Source organism: Macaca nemestrina, chromosome 5 (genome assembly GCF_043159975.1).
Source record: "Macaca nemestrina isolate mMacNem1 chromosome 5, mMacNem.hap1, whole genome shotgun sequence".
Classification (NCBI taxonomy): Eukaryota; Metazoa; Chordata; class Mammalia; order Primates; family Cercopithecidae; genus Macaca; species Macaca nemestrina.
In genome coordinates, this window is record NC_092129.1 from 20,923,681 (window position 1) to 20,944,804 (window position 21,124).

The following is a 21,124-nucleotide window of genomic DNA, read 5'->3' on the forward strand; positions in this document are numbered from 1 at the left end:
CATGAACAATTTCATTCAAGCATAACATTTATGGGTAAGGTGAAAAATAAGAAATCTAGCAGAACAACATGCTTTTATTTTACCATCATGCATAAAAAGGAAGACAAATATGCCAATGGTACACTTCCAATTTGTCAGAGCAATTTCACAGTATTTAAGCAATTTAGGAAAAAAGACACATCACTTACTAAGTTGTTACCAGGGAAAATTATCATGTAAGACAATCAATTAAACCACACTTTTGTAGATTATTTTTCCACGAAGGCAATTTGACAAGCCTAACAAAGACCAAGTTGTTCAAACTATGTTTCTAGGAATATAGTTTAACAGAAACAAGAACAAGTTGAAAACTGTTATGAATATTCATATGTCTCTATATTGTACAGGAAAGTAAAGACTATTGTTCTACCAAATGTTCCCAATTGAAATCAAAAGAATGTCTGCACAGCTCAATTTTCACAATAAGTTTAGAAACAGAAAAAAAATAAGATTTTACTAAATCCTAATGAAATAACAATCACCCACATAAATCAGGTCACAAAACAAGCAAGCAAGCATTCAAACTTGCGTTGTGTTTCTTTAAAGAACCCTTGTCTAGGCAACATATTTAACACTTTAACCCCTTCAATTCTCCTTTAGCAATCCTGAAAAGAATTTCTCCATTCATCACCATTGAGGAGTAAGTACTCCTACCTCGAAGGCTCTTAACATCAGCACAGTCTTCATTCTAGGCCCAATTTTTACCTAGCCCATGCCTCTAGCCTTTTGTTCAAGTTTCCCCTGCTTAGGGCACCCATCACAATCTCTTTAGTTCCTCCACCCATTATAAACTAGATCTCACCTTTCATCCCATCTAGACGTGTCTCCCTTTAAATATTCTAGGAGCTGATAAAAGGGCTAGGAAGTAGGAAGTTGGGAAGAAAGAAAGGGGTGGGGGCATAAGAGCTTTAGCACTCTATTTTACAGGACAACTTGTCTCTGAAAATGACAGAACCAAAATGAAATTAAAAGCTTGCTTTTACAAATATTTCTGAGCTAATACTTAAAAGAGAGGAGTGGGAGGCTGAGGCGGGCAGATCACGAGGTCAGGGGTTCGCGACCAGCGTGGCCAGCATGGTGAAACCCCCATCTCTACTAAAAATACAAAAATTAGCCCAGCATGGCAGTGCGCACTCGTAGTCCCAGCTACTCGGGAGGCTGAGGCAGGAGACTCGCTTGAACCCGGGAAGTGGAGGTTGCAGTGAGCCGAGATCGCACCACTGCACTTCAACCTGAGCGACAGGGCAAGACTCCGTCTCAAAAAAAAAAAAAGGCAGAGGAAAAGAGGGAGAGAGGGACCTTGGCAGGAGCCAATGCAGGGCAGGTAGCAATAGAAAGTGACTAGAGGTGAAGGAAGAGCAATAAAGTAGCATAAATCACACAGAACAAGCGGCTCACTGCTTTTCTCCTCTGAGTTCATTAACGTCCAGTAACTGTCCACAGGGCATGCGCCCTTACTTCACGATGCAGAGCTGAGTAGGTGGAATAGGCTCCCAAAGGTAGAAATCCAGGTGATAGCAACCAGTTCAGAGGCCCTGGGAATAAACAGCGTCCAAGCAGTGCAGATAAAGGCAGTACAATCTACAGTATCATTTGCTTGGCTTACAAGTAGCGTGAAGGATGACCTCGTAGCATGTGATATTCCAGAACAGCATGAAGGTCATATGGAAGTGGAGACGCATACCCACCACCGTCTCAATCTTGAGGTTGAGAGAACTGAATATCCAAAGGAAAGAGGGTGCAGAAAAGTCAGCAAAAACAAAACACAGTAGAAGACATACCCATTGCTGATGCCCAAGCACAAGTCCAGCAGAAGGTGGTAGGAGACCTTGTGCAGGAGTATTCCCAAGGGCAAATGTTAACCAGACTGGAACCCAAAGGGCCTCGGGATCTCTACTGGCTCCCTTAGTGGGCGACGTCTGGCTCTACGGACTCCTTCACGCAACAGGTAGTATTGCAGTGGATTTGGCCACAGATCCTCTTTAATAATCTCAGCAATTTTGTCGGACTCTGGAAGGCTGTGGTCTGAAAACCAGGTGAAGAAGCTGCAGATGAGGTCTTGGTTTCTGCGAATGAAGGACTGGGGTTCATGCCCCCTGCGCCATATAATTGGAGTAGAAAGAGACACCACCCGGCCGGAGGATCTTACCTCATATTCCTTGACAATCAGCTTGTTTCTGAAGTAGGGGTTTCTTCTAAAGAAGAACTTGAACTTGCAGCCGGTTCTAGGGTGTCTGAGTTCCTTCACCTCTAAATTGGTTATGTACCTTAACATCTCTGCATCTTGGCCCCTAATCATGGCGGACAACTGGGGATGGTTTCGAAAAGCCGTCATCCAGAAGCCCGGGATATTCTGAATGATGTAGTTCCTCCGCTCCAGGTAGTGTCGACGCATCCGCCCAAACTTGTGCTCCAGCTGTTGGAAGGCCCTGTCGGCCTGAGCATTCACAGTGTCCAGTTCCAGCTGGATGGCCTCCAGAGGGTCCATGCGGAGAGCCTCATGCAGAGGCCAGGGCCCTTCCTCCTCCCTCGCCTCCTCCTCCACTCTATCTTCCTCCGCCACTTCTATTTCTTCACCTTCCGGCAGCTGCTCCTCTACCTCCATCTGCTCCTCCACTACCTCCTTCTCCGCCAGGCCTTCCTTCACCACCACCTCAGCGCTCTGCCCCTCAGCCACGGCTGCTGAGACAGTGGCGCACTTTCCTGTCTTCACCTCCTCGGTGTCGTTCTCGGCCCCCGCCCCCGCCGGCAGCTCAGACGCGGATCTCTCGGCGCCATAGATTTCTAGGGCCTTCTCTCCACCCTGAACGCCCTTTTTCAAGCTGCGGTCCACTGCCACCACCACCACAGAAGCGGCTGCCAGGCCCTCAGCGGGAGGCTGGCCCTCTTCCTGCCCGGCTTTGATCGCCACATGACCGCGACCCCCAATAACTCGGATCTGGGGAGTACTGCCACGGCCCGCGGGATCCTGACGTACGCCCCCCTCCTCTGAAGGCTGTGGAGGCGGGAGCGCGATGGTCTCCGAGCCTCCCTCACCCGTCTCCGCCATCACCTGTGTCGTCTCGCTTTGGTCGCGGAGCTTCAGGCACTGGTGTGCGTCCGGGTCGCTCGGGACGTGGTCAGAAATAATGATGCTGTGGGTTTGGAGGGGAGGGGTCCTCTCGACCCCATCCACGCCGCTCATGTTGGTAACAGTCGGACCAACCGCAGGTGAACGCCCGTTTTCCTCAGAGAAGCCGAGCTCGGAGCTAACCGCCGCTCGCACCGCCCACCCGCCAGTCTCACTAACATCTCCGCGGCGGTGTCGTCAGGGATGCAGATCTCACGGTATCGCGAGAACTTGCTGAGCCCGGGATTGGTTCCGCCGCTCCCTGCCAGCCAACCGGATTCTCTGGGCTTTACTTCTGTGAATTTACCCATAGCAACAGTAATTTTAACTACGTAAATATATGTAGATTGTGCTGAGTCTGAAAGCACTGACGACCCACCCTTGAGATGCATCTGGAGACTTCTCCCAGCATGTAGGAGCGGTTGTAAAATCACAGCCGTAACAGTGCCTGCTCTCCAGTGTCTGAAAACAAATGTTTTTCTGGTCTTCACTTTTTTGAGGCTATTAATCTTAAAAAGAAGTATTTTGCTCCTAGTTACGTGGAGTAACTAATGTTTCCCCCCTTCTAAGTAAAAGTGACATAAAAATGTCAAGTCTAGCCTCTACGATTACTGGGGGAAAAAAAAGCTACTCAGCTTCCTTACCACTAAAGCGATGCTTATTATTCATTGCTAATTTTTTATGTATGATCTGCATCAAGTAAGAGTTTGTGCTGCATAATATCTGTAGGAATTAAGCCAGGATCAGTTTGCTAAATGTTGTTTCATGCCTCCTCACTGCAAGAAAGAGGAAATAATAACTATTTCCAGCCCCATGAACTTAATTTGTTATCATATTTAGTTATGTAAGATAGGAATGTTTGGCTCTAATGAAGCATTTGTCTTTAGCAATCAGCTAAGAGTTCATTAGAGAGGAATGTTAATGTCTCTGGTTGAAGTGTTCCAGTTTTTTGACTTGTGAGTTAAACTGGTGCTATCTTAGAGAGTTACAAGGCCTCAGAGAAATATCAGTAGGGGGAGCAACATACCACCATTTTGTGAGGAAAGGCTAGTTAAAATGGACAACAAAGATGGCCTTGAAGTAGAAAACAAACTTGCAAAGGGCAACATGCAGCTGGTTGACTCAAGGCGTAAAAGAGGCAAACCTTATTTTCTACTTAATTTGCTTCGTGTGGTAGTAAGCTGATGGCCCTCAGAGATGTACCAGTCTTAGTTATGTGGCTAAAGGGACTTTGCAGATATGATTAAGTTAAAGGTTTGGAGATGAGAAGATGATTCTGGATTATACAGATGGGCCCTATGGAATTACATTTCTTATAAGAAGGAGGCAGGAGGGTCAGAGAAGATGAGAGGACGAAAGCACAGAGAGAGGGAAAGAATGGTGGAGAATAGGAGGGGGAGGGAGGAAAGGGAAATCGCTATGTTGCAGGCTTTGAAGATGGAGGAAGGAGCCAGGATCGTAGGAATAAAGGCAGCCTGTAGAAGCTTGAAAGGTAAGGAAATAGATTCTATCCTAGAGCCTCCAAAGGAATGCCAACACCTTGAGGTTATTACCTCTAACCTCCAGCACTATAAGATAATAAATTTGTGTATTTTAAGCTATTAAATTTGTGATAATTTGTTACAGAAGCAATATTAAATGAATACACTTTGGATTAAGGTTTGGTTGCATCTATGGGTGCCTCAAATTGTTTCTAATTTGCCCCTTCTGCCTTGCTCATTGCTTCCCATGAGTTTCTGCCCAACAGCTGTGATGTATTACAGCTTGAATCTGTCTTTCAATATCAAGACCAGATATACACCTAGGCAATACACAGAGACAAAATTAAAGCCTAAACATACCACAAATGATATCTGAGGAGACCGTAAACTGCAAGAGGACAAGATCATGGTTTTGTTTCCCTCTGTTTATCGAGTGCCTAGCACACTACCTTGCACAGTATCCCATAGATTATTAAAATGTTAAATAAAGGAGCAACTGAGCAGAAAACAGTTTCTCTTGCTTACAACTTGCTGCTTGCAGAAGACAAGTAAGGGGCATATGGGTTGTCACCTGCTCTCCTTCCTATCTGCCACTGGCAAAACAGAGAGCTGCTCTACTGTATATAGTAATAGATTCTTACTCAGGAGAATAAATTTCTATATATGCTTCAAAGGCTCTAAAAGGATAGGAAAAACACAGAGAAAACAATTTTATTTTACAAATAATTTAAGTTTCTGTGGTCACACTGTGTGACAAACAAACTCTGAAAAGACCAGTATATTTAGGTGAGTTTACATATCAAAACCTCGGACTACCAATACTGTATTTCCAATTCTTCTCTCCTTTCTGGAAAAGTCAAGGTAATCATTTCAGGCCTTACTTCTTTTCTGTCGAAAGAAATATAGAGTGCTTTCTTCTCTACAAGTGATGGAGCCTGTTATGCATGGCTGGAATTACTTTTGGTATAAATAAAAAGCAATAATGGAACTTTTCACAAAGCCTGTTTCTAATTGCCATGAAATCATCTTCTATATTGAACTGGTATAATTTCATTCGGCCTAAAGTGGAAACTTCTATTATTCCAATAAGCCTTCTAGTTTTTTAAGCAGAAAAGAGTGTCAGACTTGGACCAATCCTAGAATGTAGATGACTTTGTCAAAGAAGCCGTTATATAATTAGTGTAATTAACACTCTTACCAATGATGCTAGGAAAACTCTAATTAGGATCATGTAAGTATAATCAGGACTCTGCTGAATGTAATTTCCCCCAAATAGCATTGAGACTCTTTAAAGAAACTCTTCCTTCTCTTCTTGTCAGAACATTTGTAAAGCTGTGATAAGGAATATTTGAATATACAGAGAATGTGAGATAAAATTAGAAGTACTATATCTCATGTTCTCTATATACTAGAAGAAAACCACATTAGAGAAGTGATTATGATTAAAACTATTCCTTGTAGGTAATGGAAAGCTCAGGTTACGATTGCTTTTGGACAAGTGCTCAGGAGAAGGGTCAGTAAAGGGCAACGATTTTAGAGGGAAAAGCAAATACGCATACTTTATGTCCTATTTTTTTTAAAGAAAGAATCTTTGCTTAGAAGGAGGAACTCTCTAGGAATGTCAACATGCATCAAGGCTCACGTGCTCAGGGAGTTATTCTGCCATACAGGCAAAGCTGTGGTTGCTATTCAACACAGAATATTGTACTTATTATAGTAGGACTATTACTTGTGGATTTTTTGTTTACCTTTTTGTATCTAAAAGGCTTAAAAAGGATATCTGTTTCTTTTACATGACACAGGTTATCCTGCTATCTGAGAATTCTCTTTCTAGGTAGATATTACACATTCTCTAAGGCTTACCAAAAACCTGTCTTACTTTAGAATGTGCTAGGCATTTTACGTGCATTAAATTGTCAAATTTCATAAAAGAGGAAACAGTAACACTGAGAGGCTAACTAACAAGTCATACATACAGTAACTGGTAAATTCTCCCTTCTCCTGGGTGCCTCTTTCCTAAGTACCCTATGGCTGCTTAATCTTCCTCACCTGAATTCCTGCAACTCTTTTATGAGCTGCACATGCAATTTAGCACTTAATTATGCTTTTCCTCTTAGTGACTAGTTGATTCACATGTGTCAGTCTCATCATCCCAGCATTCCAGCATCATCTCATGGGATGAGAGCACAGTTGCAGCTTCTTTTGCCTTTACTCTTCATAGCATGGGGCTCAGATTTGGGTAGATTCTTTTTTTTTTTTTTTTTTTTTTTTTGAGATGGAGTCTCGCTCTGTCGCCCAGGCTGGAGTGCAGTGGCGTGATCTTGCCTCACTGCAACCTCCACCTCCCAGTTTCAAGCAATGCTCCTGCCTCAGCTTCCCATGTAGCTGGCACTACAGACCCTGGCCACCACGCATGGCTAATTTTTGTATTTTTAGTAGAGACGGGGTTTCACCATGTTGGTCAGGCTGGTCTCGAATTTCTGACCTCAGGTGATCCGCCTGCCTCAGCCTCCCAAAGTGCTGGGATTACAGACATGAGCCACCGCGCCCGGATAGATTTGGGTAGATTCTTAACAATATTTGTTGATTTGAATAAAATAAACTTTGAATTATCTTACAAAAACTAACAGTGTATCTGTACCAGCATTATATTTTATTTGCAGAGGAAATATATTTTGACTATGCTTCATATATCACCTTTTTGCACTTTAAAATATAGGATAAACTGGCCCATGACAGAGCATTTCTGTGGCAATTGACAAAAAAACTTCACACCCCCAAAGATAGTTGAATCTTTTCTAATACGGTTCTATGGGAAAACATCTGCAAAAAGCCCTGAGGTTTTTCTCCATAATATCAAGGAATCATAGATTCTTTGGGAATGATTTCTTGGGTAGCAAGGAGTTTAGCAGAAGTTCAGACATTTTTGTTTTGCAGAAAGGTAGGTTTTACCATTATAATTAATGATAGCTTTCACTTATTTACTGCTCCTGATGTACCAGCCACTTTTATAAACAACATCCAGTATGTCACATCTTTTAGTTGTCATAAGAACACCATGAAGTAATGCATTTATGACCTTCATTTTACTCAATAGGAAACCGAGGCAAAGAGAGACTGTCACTTGGCCAAAATGATACAGAAAGTAATAGATCCATGATTCGAACCCAGAAAGTTTGTCTCAAAAGCCTGTACTCTCTGAATAAGCGTGAACTCACTTTTTAAAAAATTATTATTATACTTTAAGTTCTAGGGTACATGTGCTCAATGTGCAGGTTTGTTACATATGTATACATGTGTCATGTTGGTGTGCTGCACCTGTTAACTCATTTACTTGTCATTTACATTAAGTGTATCTCCTAATTCTATCCCTACCCCTCCCTCCGACCCCACCACAGGCCCTGGTGTGTGATGTTGCGCGCCCTGTATCCAAGTGTTCTTATTGTTCAATTCCCACCTATGAGTAAGAATATGCGGTGTTTGGTTTTCTGTCCTTGTGATAGTTTGCTGAGAATGATGGTTTCCAGCTTCATCCATGTCCCTACAAAGGACATGAACTCATCTTTCTTTATGACTGCATAGTATTCCATGATGTATATGTGCCACATTTTCTTAATCCAGTCTATCATTGATGGACATTTGGATTGGTTCCAAGTCTTTGCTATTGTGAATAGTGCTGCAATAAACATATGTGTGCATGTGTCTTTATAGCAACATGATTTATAATCCTTTGGGTATATACCCAGTAATGGGATGTCTGGGTCAAATGGTCCTTCTAGCTCTAGATCCTTGAGGAATTGCCACACTGTCTTCCACAATAGGTGAACTTGTTTACAGTCCCACCAACAGTGTAAAAGTGTTTCTATTTCTCCACATCCTCTCCAGCACCTGTTGTTTCCTGACTTTTTAATGATCGCCATTCTAACTGGTGTGAGATGGTATCTCATTGTGGTTTTGATTTGCATTTATCTGATGGCCAGTGATGATGAGCATTTTCTCATGTGTCTGTTGGCTGCATAAATGTCTTCTTTTGAGAAGTGTCTGTTCATATCCCTCACCCACTTTTTGATGGGGTTGTTTGATTTTTTCTTGTAAATTTGTTTAAGTTCTTTGTAGATTCTGAATATTAGCCCATTGTCAGATGGGTAGATTGTAAAAATTTTCTCCCATTCCATAGGTTGCCTGTTCACTCTGATGGTGGTTTATTTTGCTGTGCAGAAGCTCTTTAGTTTAATTAGATCCCATTTGTCAATTTTGGCTTTTGTGGCCATTGCTTTTGGTGTTTTAGTCATGGAGTCCTTGCCCATGCCTATGTCCTGAATGGTACTGCCTAGGTTTTCTTCTAGGGTTTTTATAGTTTTAGGTCTAACATTTAAGTCTTTAATCCATCTTGAATTAATTTTTGTATAAGTTGTAAGGAAGGGATCTAGTTTCAGCTTTCTACATATGGCTAGCCAGTTTTCCCAGCACCATTTATTAAATAGGGTATCCTTTCCCCATTTCTTGTTTTTGTCACGTTTGTCAAAGATCAGATGGTTGAAGATGATTGGTATTATTTCTGAGGGCCTGGTTCTGTTCCATTGGTGTATATCTCTGTTTTGGTACCAGTACCATGCTGTTTTGGTTACTGTACCCTTGTAGTATAGTTTGAAGTCAGGTAGCGTGATGCCTCCAGCTTTGTTCTTTTGGCTTAGGATTGTCTTGGCAATGCGGGCTCTTTTTTGGTTTCATATGAACTTTAGAGTAGTTTTTTCCAATTCTGTGAAGAAAGTCATTGGTACCTTGATGGGGGTGGCATTGAATCTATAAATTACCTTGGGCAGTATGGCCATTTTCACAATATTGATTCTTCCTATCCATGAGCATGGTATGTTCTTCCATTTGTTTGTGTCCTCTTTTATTTCGTTGAGCAGTGGTTTGGAGTTCTCCTTGAAGAGGTCCTTCACACCCTTTGTAAGTTGGATTCCTAGGTATTTTATTCTCTTTGAAGCAATTGTGAATGGGAGGTGAACTCACTTTCTTAAAATGAGTAACGATCCTTGATGTTAAATTGATACACAATTTTCTTCTCTCTTCCCTCTTTCCCCTATCCACCAGCATATTAATATAATATTTGTAAGGAAAGTACCCAAATATTTTCTTTATTTTCAGAGGAGAGGCAGTTATTGATGATCCCCAAATTCAGTATTTTCTTAACTCTATCACACTGAATGCCATCTTTTTGTAACAGATATCTTCTGAAAGAGTCTTTACTTTCCTGAAATGAAATTTATAGATAATATAACCCACCTACACATGTAAATAGAAAAACATCAATATAATGACATCATAAAAGAGAAATAAAAGCAATTTATAATAGTGCCTATTTTGATATGTAAGGACATTAACATTGCCTACACTGTAAGAAATAGCAAAGTCATTAGAAAGTTATACTCATTGATATAATCACCATGGATGGAGTATGGGTATGTTCTACTTGTGATTCAAATACCTTGGTGATGAGGTTTTCTGAAATGGTGACCCAATCTCTGTTAAGTTCTGTAAAAGAAAAGGGAAAAGCTCCCCTTGGTACATGTTAATGTATTTCTTCCATTATAGGAAATACATTTCACATTTCTTAAATCAGGATGTGTCTTACAAGCACAGTCAGCCATGTGTCAGTCATTACATCATTGCCATCATCACTGCCTGAGCATGTGTGAACCCGGTTATTGTTACCAATTTCATTTCTGGACAAACTAAAGACCATCTGAAGAAAGAATATGTGCTGTTTGTTGTCTTAAAACTTTCCATTAATCTCCTTGGAAGACTCAAAAGAGTATCCACATCAAAACTTACGTAATTTGTGGCTTGAATGAAAACTCTTCTAGACAGAAGAGTTGAGCACTGTTTTAGGAAATATTGCATCATTAAAACACTTGATAGCAGAGAGGATAGTATTGTTTGGAAAAAAATATGGAATTTGACAACTCTGAGCCAAACTTTCAGTAAATTTTCTGAATATGAAGAAGTTTTAAGAATACCTTAACAGTTTATTTTGCTTTTCTCTTTCCTTCCATATATTTCCAAGTATGATATTTTATTTCTGTCTAACTAAGCCTAAAAGAGTTCTTTTTAAAAACATAAAATAATTATGTATAAGAATGCATCATGTCACAGTTTAATTGGCAGTGTTTTTCTCCTTGTCTTCCTTTCTTGGTGATACTTAAATAATACTATGTTTCACAATTGATGTCTCAAATTAGATGAAATACCATAATTTCCTTCCTGGAAAGCTTATTGCACATTAAATCAGTGTAAACATATTTAGTGGTTATATGTAAAATGATGTTAAATTCCAGGCTCAGATAAATATAAATAGGTTTTCCCTCTGGGAAGGAGGACATTTTTTGTTGAGGGAGACTTCCCTTGGATAGTATGATATCTAGCATCCATGACCCCACCTAATAAAAGTAGAAACTCTCATTTTTTGTAATTACTAAAATTCGCATCTACAAACTTCCAAGAGATCCTTAAGGATGGTACCGCTCCTGCTGAGGTTGTCACTTTTAAATACATGCTAGGCATGTCATTCCTATTGATGCTCACTAGAGGGAGCAACTGGTCTTTAAGAAAGTGATGTATCTAGTCTGTGATGGAAGAACTATGGAATTGATCTTTCACTATAAATTAAATACTTTTTTATTTAAACTGAATCACAAACTTTTATTCCCACTAAGTTGTAATTGTTACAATGTATTTTTCTCAGACAGGTTTAGGTTTTTTATGATGGCTCCAATACTCAAATTGTGTTTACGTATCTCATAGGAGCCTGCCTACAAGGTCGCTACCCAGTCATGAATCTGATTTCAAGTTCCAGCTCTCCTATTCACTAGCTGTTTGACTGGAGCTAGTCACTTCATCTTTCTGAGCCACAATTTCCTCACAGGTAAAAATGGAGATTATAATACATACTTCACAAGCCTATTATGACAATGAAATAAGATGTGTATAAAGTGTTTAGTACTATTAGCTTTCAATGAACAGAAGATGGCAGTATTATTTATATTATGCTAAAACTTAGGCATATTAAAGTTAGACTATTGTGCAAGGTATAATCTGGCACTAAATTTTCAATTTCCTGTACACAGCTAACTATGTAGAATTTCAGAGAAGAATATAATCCCTGTGGATTAGAGTGGTCAGTGGTAGAAATGAGCCTTGACTTATATTCTGCTATGGGTGAGCATTGAATAGCTTGAGAAAGAAGTGGGGTGTGAGGACATAGTAACCACATTTGTCCACTGCTCCAGCTATTTCAACGTGCATTCAAGACCTGTACTGTCCAATACTATAGCCACTAGCCATATATGTCTATTTTGATTTAAATTAATTAAAATTAAGTAAAGTAAAAAATTCAGTTCTGTCCAATACTATAGCCACTAGCCATATATGTCTATTTTGATTTAAATTAATTAAAATTAAGTAAACATAAAAAATTCAGTTTATCAGTCACACTAATTACATTTCAAGTACTTATTAGCAGCGTCTGGCTAGTGGCTGCTATACTGGATCTCATGCAACATTTCATCATGGCAAAAAGTTTGTTGGACAACATTATTCTAGACATAAAGTATCTTCAAGTGGTGGAAAAAGGTGTAGTTGCTGGAACTAAAATGCCATACCACAGAGGTAGCAGGCACACACTTTATAAGAGTCTGAAGGGAAAAAAATGCCTTTTAAAATTCATGCTAGCAGCATTTTTTGAGCAAAAATTTTGTGTGTTTATAATTGGGAGTAAATAAGTAGAAGTACTTATCCACTAGCTCACATAACATAAAAAGGCTAATCCAAATATTATGTTCCTTCACTATAAAACTTACATATTTAAAATAAGTTACAAAAGCATCTGAGAGAGAGAGGAATGAAGCTAAATGGGTCAAATTCAGGAAGTGTTAGTTGAAAATATGTGTAATTAAATTGGTTATGTAAATAGTCAATAAAATGTGTGCTTGGTGGGACAAATCCCTACTGTATTTTTAGCAAGGTAAAATGGCAAGGTATAATAATTTAAAAGAAAATTTTAAAATAATGTACATGAAACAATGAAAATGCTTGCATAGATTTTCAAAAGTCACTATGAATCATAGTGATTTGTTTGTTACTATACCAAAAATTGACAGTCAAGCCATTTAATAAACATGACTGTTATATGTAAAAGCATCTCAGTATCCTAAGATTAAGCAATTTCACACAAAGGAAATATTTCTGTGTATTTTTTAGGTAGTATGATATTTAGATCTGCAGCTAAAACTCTTTAAACATTTTGTTAGTTGCCATTCATTTAAAACTCCAGAGCTCATGTATCATCTTACAAAAATACTAGAAGTTTGTTTTTTAAATGGAAATATAGTCCTAGGGTCAAAGAACCTTTTCAGAACAACTAGACCTTCATGATAAAAAATAAAAATTAAAAAATAAAGAAAACCAGGTCTCTTGTTTTAAAACAAAATTTCATCAAGGTCATTTACTACTTTCCACATACAAATTAATTCAATATGAAAAGTTCATATTACGGTATCCAACTTAATACTTTGGTTGTCATAACACATCATCCGTTAGGTGAGAACTCTGCCTTGTGAATTCTTTGGCTCTAAGACTATATCATAACTTCACTTGGTTTGTAAGCAAGCCATTCTATGCACATCTGTTTTAAAAATGTGAAAGGCTGATTTGAAAAATACCGTCATTCATTCATCATCATAAATAGAAATACCTATATTTATTGAGTATTTACTATGTAAGAGACACTGTGTTAAATGCTTTTCATATATTAATTGCCTCACCCCTCCATGACATAGGTAGTATTCACCCTATTGTGAAGATTAAGAAATCCCAGAGATATCAGGTGACTTGCCTAAAGTTACATGACTAAGAAGTAATGGAGTAGGGATATAAACACAGTTTATTGGCTTCAAAGCTCTTTCTACTATGCCATGTTGCTTTTCTGATTTCTTGAAATCTTTGGCAGTAACCAGGAAACTCAAAGGTTACTGCCACCTGTTTTCTAATAACTTCATTTTCTTGGATCTGTATCATTAGTGCCTAGCACCTGGAAGATTCTTAGGCAGTATTGGCTGCATTGATTGAATGATTCCACACAGATGGCTAGCTTAAACAGCCATGGAAACTTTAATTATAATGTGTTAATCTAAATAGGACATATGGTTTTTAGGAGATAAGTGCCCTCAGGGGAGGCATTTACTAAATGTGGGGCAGATTTAAAAAATAATATATCCTGCTACTGCTGATATTTCTAAATTAACAGTATTTCTAGATTCTTATACTTGGGGTTCAGAGATTTCACTTGCTGATTAATTCAAGGATATAAGAGCTCTAGCGAATAAATATTTTATTAATTTGTACTGTTCTACACTCAGGAGCAATTATTGAAAATTAAGGTTTGTTATCAGGAAATACATGAAGTCCTATTTGGGAATAATTCCTTAAAACTCATCCTGAGAAGACACAGTCTGTGTCCTTCCCACTTAGTATATCATCTACCCATTTGTGGTCTCTCATAATTGGAAATATTTCCCTAATTCCAAAAGCAGAAAGGAATCCTCTTAACTGCTAACTTCTCTCCCAAAGGGAGAAACTTTTTCCAGCCAACCTCAGTGAAATCATTGATTGAATGCTGATCCTAGAACTTCATTATGAATGCAAAAAAGTAAACAAAGCAACCATTCTAAGTTTGCTCAATTTTCTAGCCACCACTGTGCTCTGCAGCATCATCTGTAGCACAGAAGATTGGAGACATAGACCTGAGACCAGACCACTTCATCTGTTCTTTCCAAACTCTCTAAATTCAAAACATTTGTTGGTGTTTATTGTATGCAGGACACAAGAGTTGTGTGATGACATACAAAAATCTGAAAGACGTGGACTTTGTTCATTGAGTACCACAGTGTTGTGGAGAAGATAGACACAGAAACAAATAATACCAGATGAAACCATTATAATAGCAGATGATACCAATAATCATAATACTAGGAGAGTGTTGTCCCAGCAAGAGAGATGTGGACAAAGGGCTTTGGCTGCACAGAATAGGAAATTTGTATTCCTATAATTGGTAAGAGAGCTGGGTAAGAATTCAGAAGTGATAATTTTGAGATGAGTCCTAATAAGAAAAATAAAATTGTAATAAGAGAGAGTGGGTGAAAATTCCAGGTTGACTAAAATACCCTGAACAAAGACTCAAATACAAGTGGAAGTCCAGCCAGCATAGGGAAATGGCTGAAAGACAGGGAGATTAGTTGGAGGTAATGGTTAGGTAAAATGGAATCTGATAGTTAAAGGCTTTTTATTATACATTATTATATGTTTATGATATATTAAATATAATTATATATATAAATATTTGTTAATCCTATGGGTATTAGAGGATAATGGAGGCTTTTAAACAGGGGATTGGCATGGACTGTGTCAGAAAATATTAATTGCCATATGGAAAATGATATGAAGGTTATATGATTAAAGGCTGGGATATCAGTTGTGAAGTATTATAAAAATGCAGGCAAGGGTAGATGATATCTTTAGGAATGTGGTAAGTAACAACAGAATTTTTCAGATAAATTGTAGAACCAATTGAAAAACTAGATATGAAAGTAGGCAAGAAGTTAAGGAAGACTGATTTGTTCAGTTTGGGTGACAAGGATGGGTGGAAATGTGATTGAGTTATGGGATACAGGAAGAAGATTGGGTTATAGTGAGAGGGGAGAGATCAACAGTTCAGCTACAGACAAGGAGAGATTCATGTGACTCTAGGGAGATGGTGGGTATTTGTAGATCAGATGGATTTGGGTATTTGTAGAGCAGGAGAAGAGTGGGGTTTACAGTTAGACTTGGAAATCTTTAGTGTTTAGATGGTAGTTGACATCATCAGAATGGACGAGAACACCAGGAAGACATGCAGAGGAAGAAGAAAGGAAGGCCAAAAGTAGAGTTCTGAGGAACACTGACATGAAAGAAACAGGTGAGGTGGCACAAGTAGAGGAAACTGAGAAATAGCCATTAGAGGTAGGGAAAGAACCAGAAGAATGTTGTTTCAGTATGCAAGGGAAGAATGGACTTCAGGAAGCTAAGGTTCAAGAGAAGCAGTCAAATTGAGTGAGTTGAAGACTGGGAAGAAAAGTTTCTGAATTGGGCAGCAGCTATACAGCATGGATGTCTTTAGTGAGAGCAATTTCAGAAGAGTAGCAAGACAGAAAAACTGCAGAGTTGAAAAATGATTGATAGGCCGGGCGCGGTGGCTCAAGCCTGTAATCCCAGCACTTTGGGAGGCCGAGACGGGCGGATCACGAGGTCAGGAGATCGAAACCATCCTGGGTAACACAGTGAAACCCCGTCTCTACTAAAAATACAAAAACTTAGCCGGGCGAGGTGGCAGGCGCCTGTAGTCCCAGCTACTCGGGAGGCTGAGGCAGGAGAATGGCGTGAACCCGGGAGGCGGAGCTTGCAGTGAGCTGAGATCCGGCCACTGCACTCCAGCCTGGGTGACAGAGCGAGACTCCGTCTCAAAAAAAAAAAAAAAAAAAAAAAAAAGAAAAATGATTGATAAATGAATATATAGATAGTGTGTGAGGCCAGTTCTTTTGGAAAGACCAGGTGACAAGTTCAGGGAGATGCAGGGTTGAGGGAAGAATGTTTGTAGGGAGCAGCATTGTTGAGAGCAGAGTAAGGATCCAATTATTATACTGGGAGTGTTGAGGAAGCAAACAAAAAAAATAATAATAAGAAAACAAATGAAATGTCAGTAAGTAGAAGAAAGGTGGGATAAATTATGGCATGTATATACAACTGAATATTACATAACCTTTAAAAGGAATACATTGGATGCAAAGTAGTGACCTGGAAAACATCCATGTCAATTAGAAAGATGTAAAAGAACATTGCAGACCAATAAGTATATGCTGATTATATTTTAATAAATATTAACTGACACCCATGTAGCTATATAAATGCAAGAAATGTTAAGAAAGGATGTATACCCAGTTGCCAACAGTGGTGATCTCCAAGGGGACGAGGATGGGAAGGGGACTTTACCTTATTGCTTCTTACAATTTTAAAGAGAGGTGGTGACATCAGGAATGACTTTTACACTTTGGATTTAAAATATTTTTCAGGTAAACATTAAAGAAAAACCTCTCGTACAACGATGAGATAATTTAACTTTATATAATTAACTACAGAGTTCAAAGAAGAAATAACATAAATGAAAACATTTGCTTTAATAACTTTCTGGGCTTGTATTTAAAGGCTGAAGCAAAAACATTTGCTCAGATGTGATATTGAGTTCAAGGTGAATTAAAGGTTTTCCTTTTGTTCTTTTCTTTTCTTTTCTTTTTTTATTTTTATTTTATTTATTTATTTATTTATTTATTTATTTATTTATTTATTTATTTTGAGACGGAATCTTGCTCTGTCATCAGGCTGGAGTGCAGTGGTATGATCTCAGCTCACTACAACCTCTGCCTCCTGGGTTCAAGCTATTCTTCTGCCTCAAACTCTGGAGTAATTGGGACTACAGGCGTGCACCACTACGCCCAGCTAATTTTTGTACTTTTGGTAGAGACAGGGTTTCACCATGAAGGTTTGTTTTTCTTAATTCTGGAAGATGAGTGTTTGTTTGAAGAGTGATTTAAAATAGCTGAAATTCAGTAAAAAACTTAATTTACTGGGTTGTACCTCCTTATTATGAAGTATTGGTTGCTTTTTAAATGAACTAGAGGCCAGGCATGGTAGCTCACATCTATAATCTCAACACTTTCGGATACCAAGGCAACAGGATTGCTTGAGCTCAGGCGTTCAAGACCAGCCTAGGAAACATAGTGAGACTTTGACTGTACTAATAATAAAAAAATTAGTTAGTCATGATGGTGTCTGGAGGCTGAGCTGGGAGGATCACCTGAGCCAGGGAGATGAAGGCTGCAGTTAGCTATCATCATGCCACTGCACTCCAGCCTGGGTAACAGAATGAGACCTTGCCTCAAAAAGAAGTAAAAAGAGCTAGAAGTGACCTTGGTGATCTATCTGGTAATATTTCTTTTGTCTAAAGTGTGTTTTTAAAATATATATACTAGTTAGTAACTAACTAATAGTTAATAAATGGCTATTTTTAGAAAAATTTATTATTTTATTGTCTATTTTTGAGACAGGGTCTCACTCTGTGACCCAGGCATACAGTGGCATAATCACAGTTCACTGCAGCCTCGACCTCCTGGGCCCAAGCAATCCTCCCACCTCAGCTTCCCAAGTAGCTAGGACTACAGGCATGTGCCACCATGCCAGTTAATTTCTTAATTTTTTGTAGAGATGAGGTCTTGTTATGCTGCCCAGGCTGGTCTTGAACTCCTGGGCTCAAGGGATCCTTTTGGCTCAGCCTCCCAAAGTGTTGGGATTACAGGAGTGAACCACTGTGCCTGGCCAAAAATGATTTGATATGGAACACTTAGAAGCAGGGTGCTGGAATTAGCAAAAAACAGTTTTCAAGTTAAAAGTAGTTTAGTAATTAGAATTGTATTGACAGTAACAAGTTAATTGATAGTAAGTAAGTTAAATAATCTGTAAACCAACTTTCTTAGATTGAATTCTGAGGTCAAAGCAGTTTAACAGAAGGGTCAGGGAAGATAGGAAAGCCATAAACAGGGTTCTTAAAGCTTGTGGGCACAAGAACGCTTGGAATGAAGGGTAGATAGGGGAGGTATTTGTAAAGGGAAGTGAGAAGATGTCAGGAAAGTCCTGCAAGTGGGTACCTGAATCGTGGCATTACCAGTGGTTTAACATATGAGAACCTCAGCCCAGAGTTTCACCATCTAGTCTCTAGTCCCATCCAGAAGCCAGAAAGAACATAAGGAAAAAGAGGAGATATGAATAACAAGTCTTCCCACCAATCTCCTCCCACCCCATCTGTATTACCCATTACCAGTGGAAAGCAAAATGATATATGCAGAACAAACCATCTCAAAGCCCTAAAGGTGGTTAAATGAGCAAACTGCTCACAACTCCTTACTGAGCACTTCCTATAGTAAGTATGATAAGTGATGAGGATTTAAGGGTAAAAGACACTGTTCATGCCCTTGAGAGGCTGCTCACAGTGGGGTGGAGGGTGATGTGGAAATAAATCATACTGCAGTGTGAAAACAGGAATATTAGGTATATTCTACGAAGTACAAGCTGAATGCAGAAAAAAAGACCTACTGATTGCTGTGGCAGTTGGAGGAGCTTCCTAGAAGGAGAACGTACACTTGAATTGGGACTTGAAGGCAGAAGAAAGGTGGGAGCAGAGAGGATGGGAGGAGATAGGTTCAGGGAACAGCCTAGGCAAAGGTATGGAGGGGTGTGGGGAGAGAGGGGGAGAGTGGATGAGGAAAGAAGGCTTGAAAGTGGCTTGGCTTATATTTGAAGGACTTTCAGACTCACTGTGGAGTATTATGTTCTGCTGTGATCATCCTATTAAACCCTGACTACATCTATTGATTTTTTTCCTATTTAAAATTTCCTATTTAAAATATTTCCTCCCAAACATTTTTTAATTTCAAGGTCTTTATGTAAGATGAGATGTGATCCAACAACTATACTAGCCCACATGTGCAATGACAAGGCAGAAACCACAATACAGAAAATAAAATAAAACAGCCTTAATTTAAATATTTAAAGTGGAGCTGTCTAGATTTTCAGAAAGCAATAATTTATCTCCTGGAAATTGACTGATACGTTTTTTGACACTGTTAGTTTCAGTTATTTTTCAAGGCATCACTAAACCCTCGAAGAGAACAGTCTTAATTTATAGTTTGAGTAGGCTTATTTAAGGGGAAAAAGAAAATTGCAAGATGTCGTTTTTACTTCCATTCCAAAAATAGGTGTAACATTTTCATAGACACCTCTATGAAAGTAGAACTTCATTAATTGGGACTCCACTGAGAAAATTTTTCCATAATCTCATTAGTTTTGCCTTTGCTTAGCAAATCATCATTTTATGGTTATCATAAACCAATAATAAACTAGGCATATTGTAATTATATTTACAGTATGAAAGACAGCACTTTTCATTCAACCTCATCAATCTTGGAAACCTATTTTTTCATTAAATCAATATTTCTGAAATACCTAAAATGTGCTTGGCATTCTACGTACTGGGGATATATGGTTGTCCCTTGGTATCCAGGGGGATTGGTTCCAGTACCCCTTCAGATACCAAAATCCATGGATGCTGAAGTCCTTGATAGAAAATGATGTAGTATTTGTGTATAACATACACACATCCTCCCCTATACTTCAAATCATCTCTACATTATTCATCATATCTAATACAATGTAAATGCTATATAAACAATGTTATACTGTATTCTTTTTTAATTTGTATTATTTTTTACTGTTACATATTTTCTTGAAATATTTTCAATTCATGGTTGGTTAAATCTGCAGATGCAGAACCCTTGGATATGAAGGGTGGACTGTAGGGTTGAACAAGACATGCTAAATCTCTGCCTATTAGGAGTTTATATTTTGATGTGGGGAGAAAGATAATAAATATGAAAACATGTAAAAAAATAATTCAAAGGACCCAAGAAATGCTCTAAAGAAAGTAATTTAAAAGTGTGACTGGGGCTAAGGTAGTGGGAGAGGCTTTTGTGTGAAGGTGATATGTAAGTTAGACCTAAGTGGTGAGAAGGTGTCAGATGTAAAGATCCACTAAGAATTGCTTTATAAACAGAATGAACAAAGGAGCAAAGACCCTGAGACAGGTTTAGTTAACAAAAAAGAAGAGTAGTGTGGCTGAGTAGTGAACATCCTTATTTTGGAAATGAGGTCAGAAAGATGAAGGTGGTCAGATCATGTGAGGCTTTAAAGGCTATAAGGAAGCTGGATTTTATTCCAGTTACAATGAGAATCTGTTTGGATTTTTGGAAGGGTGAGGGTAGGGTGAGTTTTTGGTAGGGCGAGAATCTGAATTTTTGGTAGGGTGGATTCGACGTAATTGAATTCATGCTTTGGAAAAATCATTTGCGCTGTTTTGTGGGGATTAGGTAGGGAGGAAGAGTTGAGGCAGGAAAACTGCTGAAGTAGTTGCTGCAGTGGTCCAGGAAAAGTGGCTTGAACTAGGGTTGTAGCTGTAGACACTATGAGAAGTGGTAAGATTCAGAATATGATTTGGATAGGCAAAGTATAGCAGAGCTGTTGGTGCTCTGTCCATATCCCTTTGCATGCACTGTTTCAATGTGTGCTGAAGGCTTCCTACTGCCAGGCCAGAATGCTAGGGAATTGATACCCTAGGAGCTGTCCTTAGCCAAAGTCAACTCTAGGAGCCATCCTTAGCCAAAATCAGATGGGAGTTGGAGGAGGAACATTCCAGCTTCCTCTCCTCTTGGGGAGAGAACAACTCCAATACATGTTCTACACTATCTCTCAAAGGTCCCAGCTGGCCCCTGTCAGTAACCTGCTCATCCTCACACTT

The 21,124-nt window shown here is 39.0% G+C and overlaps 2 protein-coding genes across 2 annotated transcripts in view; one reads left to right on the forward strand and one right to left on the reverse strand.

The window, feature by feature from the left end:
* Nucleotides 1-54: 54 nt before the first annotated feature.
* LOC105465468 (TSPY like 1) lies at nucleotides 55-3,336 on the reverse strand. The gene has a single exon (XM_011713913.3). The coding sequence runs from the start codon at nucleotides 3,221-3,223 to the stop codon at nucleotides 1,898-1,900; it is 1,326 nt and encodes a 441-aa protein (XP_011712215.2). The 5' UTR covers nucleotides 3,224-3,336; the 3' UTR covers nucleotides 55-1,897.
* Nucleotides 3,337-3,832: 496 nt separating this feature from the next.
* The window catches only part of LOC105465466 (dermatan sulfate epimerase), a 164,850-nt gene continuing 147,558 nt past the window's right edge, over nucleotides 3,833-21,124 (forward strand). The window contains exons 1-3 of the mRNA XM_011713911.3: nucleotides 3,833-3,847; nucleotides 4,577-4,640; nucleotides 11,437-11,557. The gene's annotated coding sequence lies outside the window, so the exon portion shown is untranslated. The remainder of the gene's footprint in view (nucleotides 3,848-4,576; nucleotides 4,641-11,436; nucleotides 11,558-21,124) is intronic.

What these genes read in the sequence shown, in the direction of transcription:
- LOC105465468 (XM_011713913.3), bottom strand. Translation starts at nt 3,223, where the DNA reads ATGAGCGGCGTGGATGGGGTCGAGAGGACCCCTCCCCTCCAAACCCAC.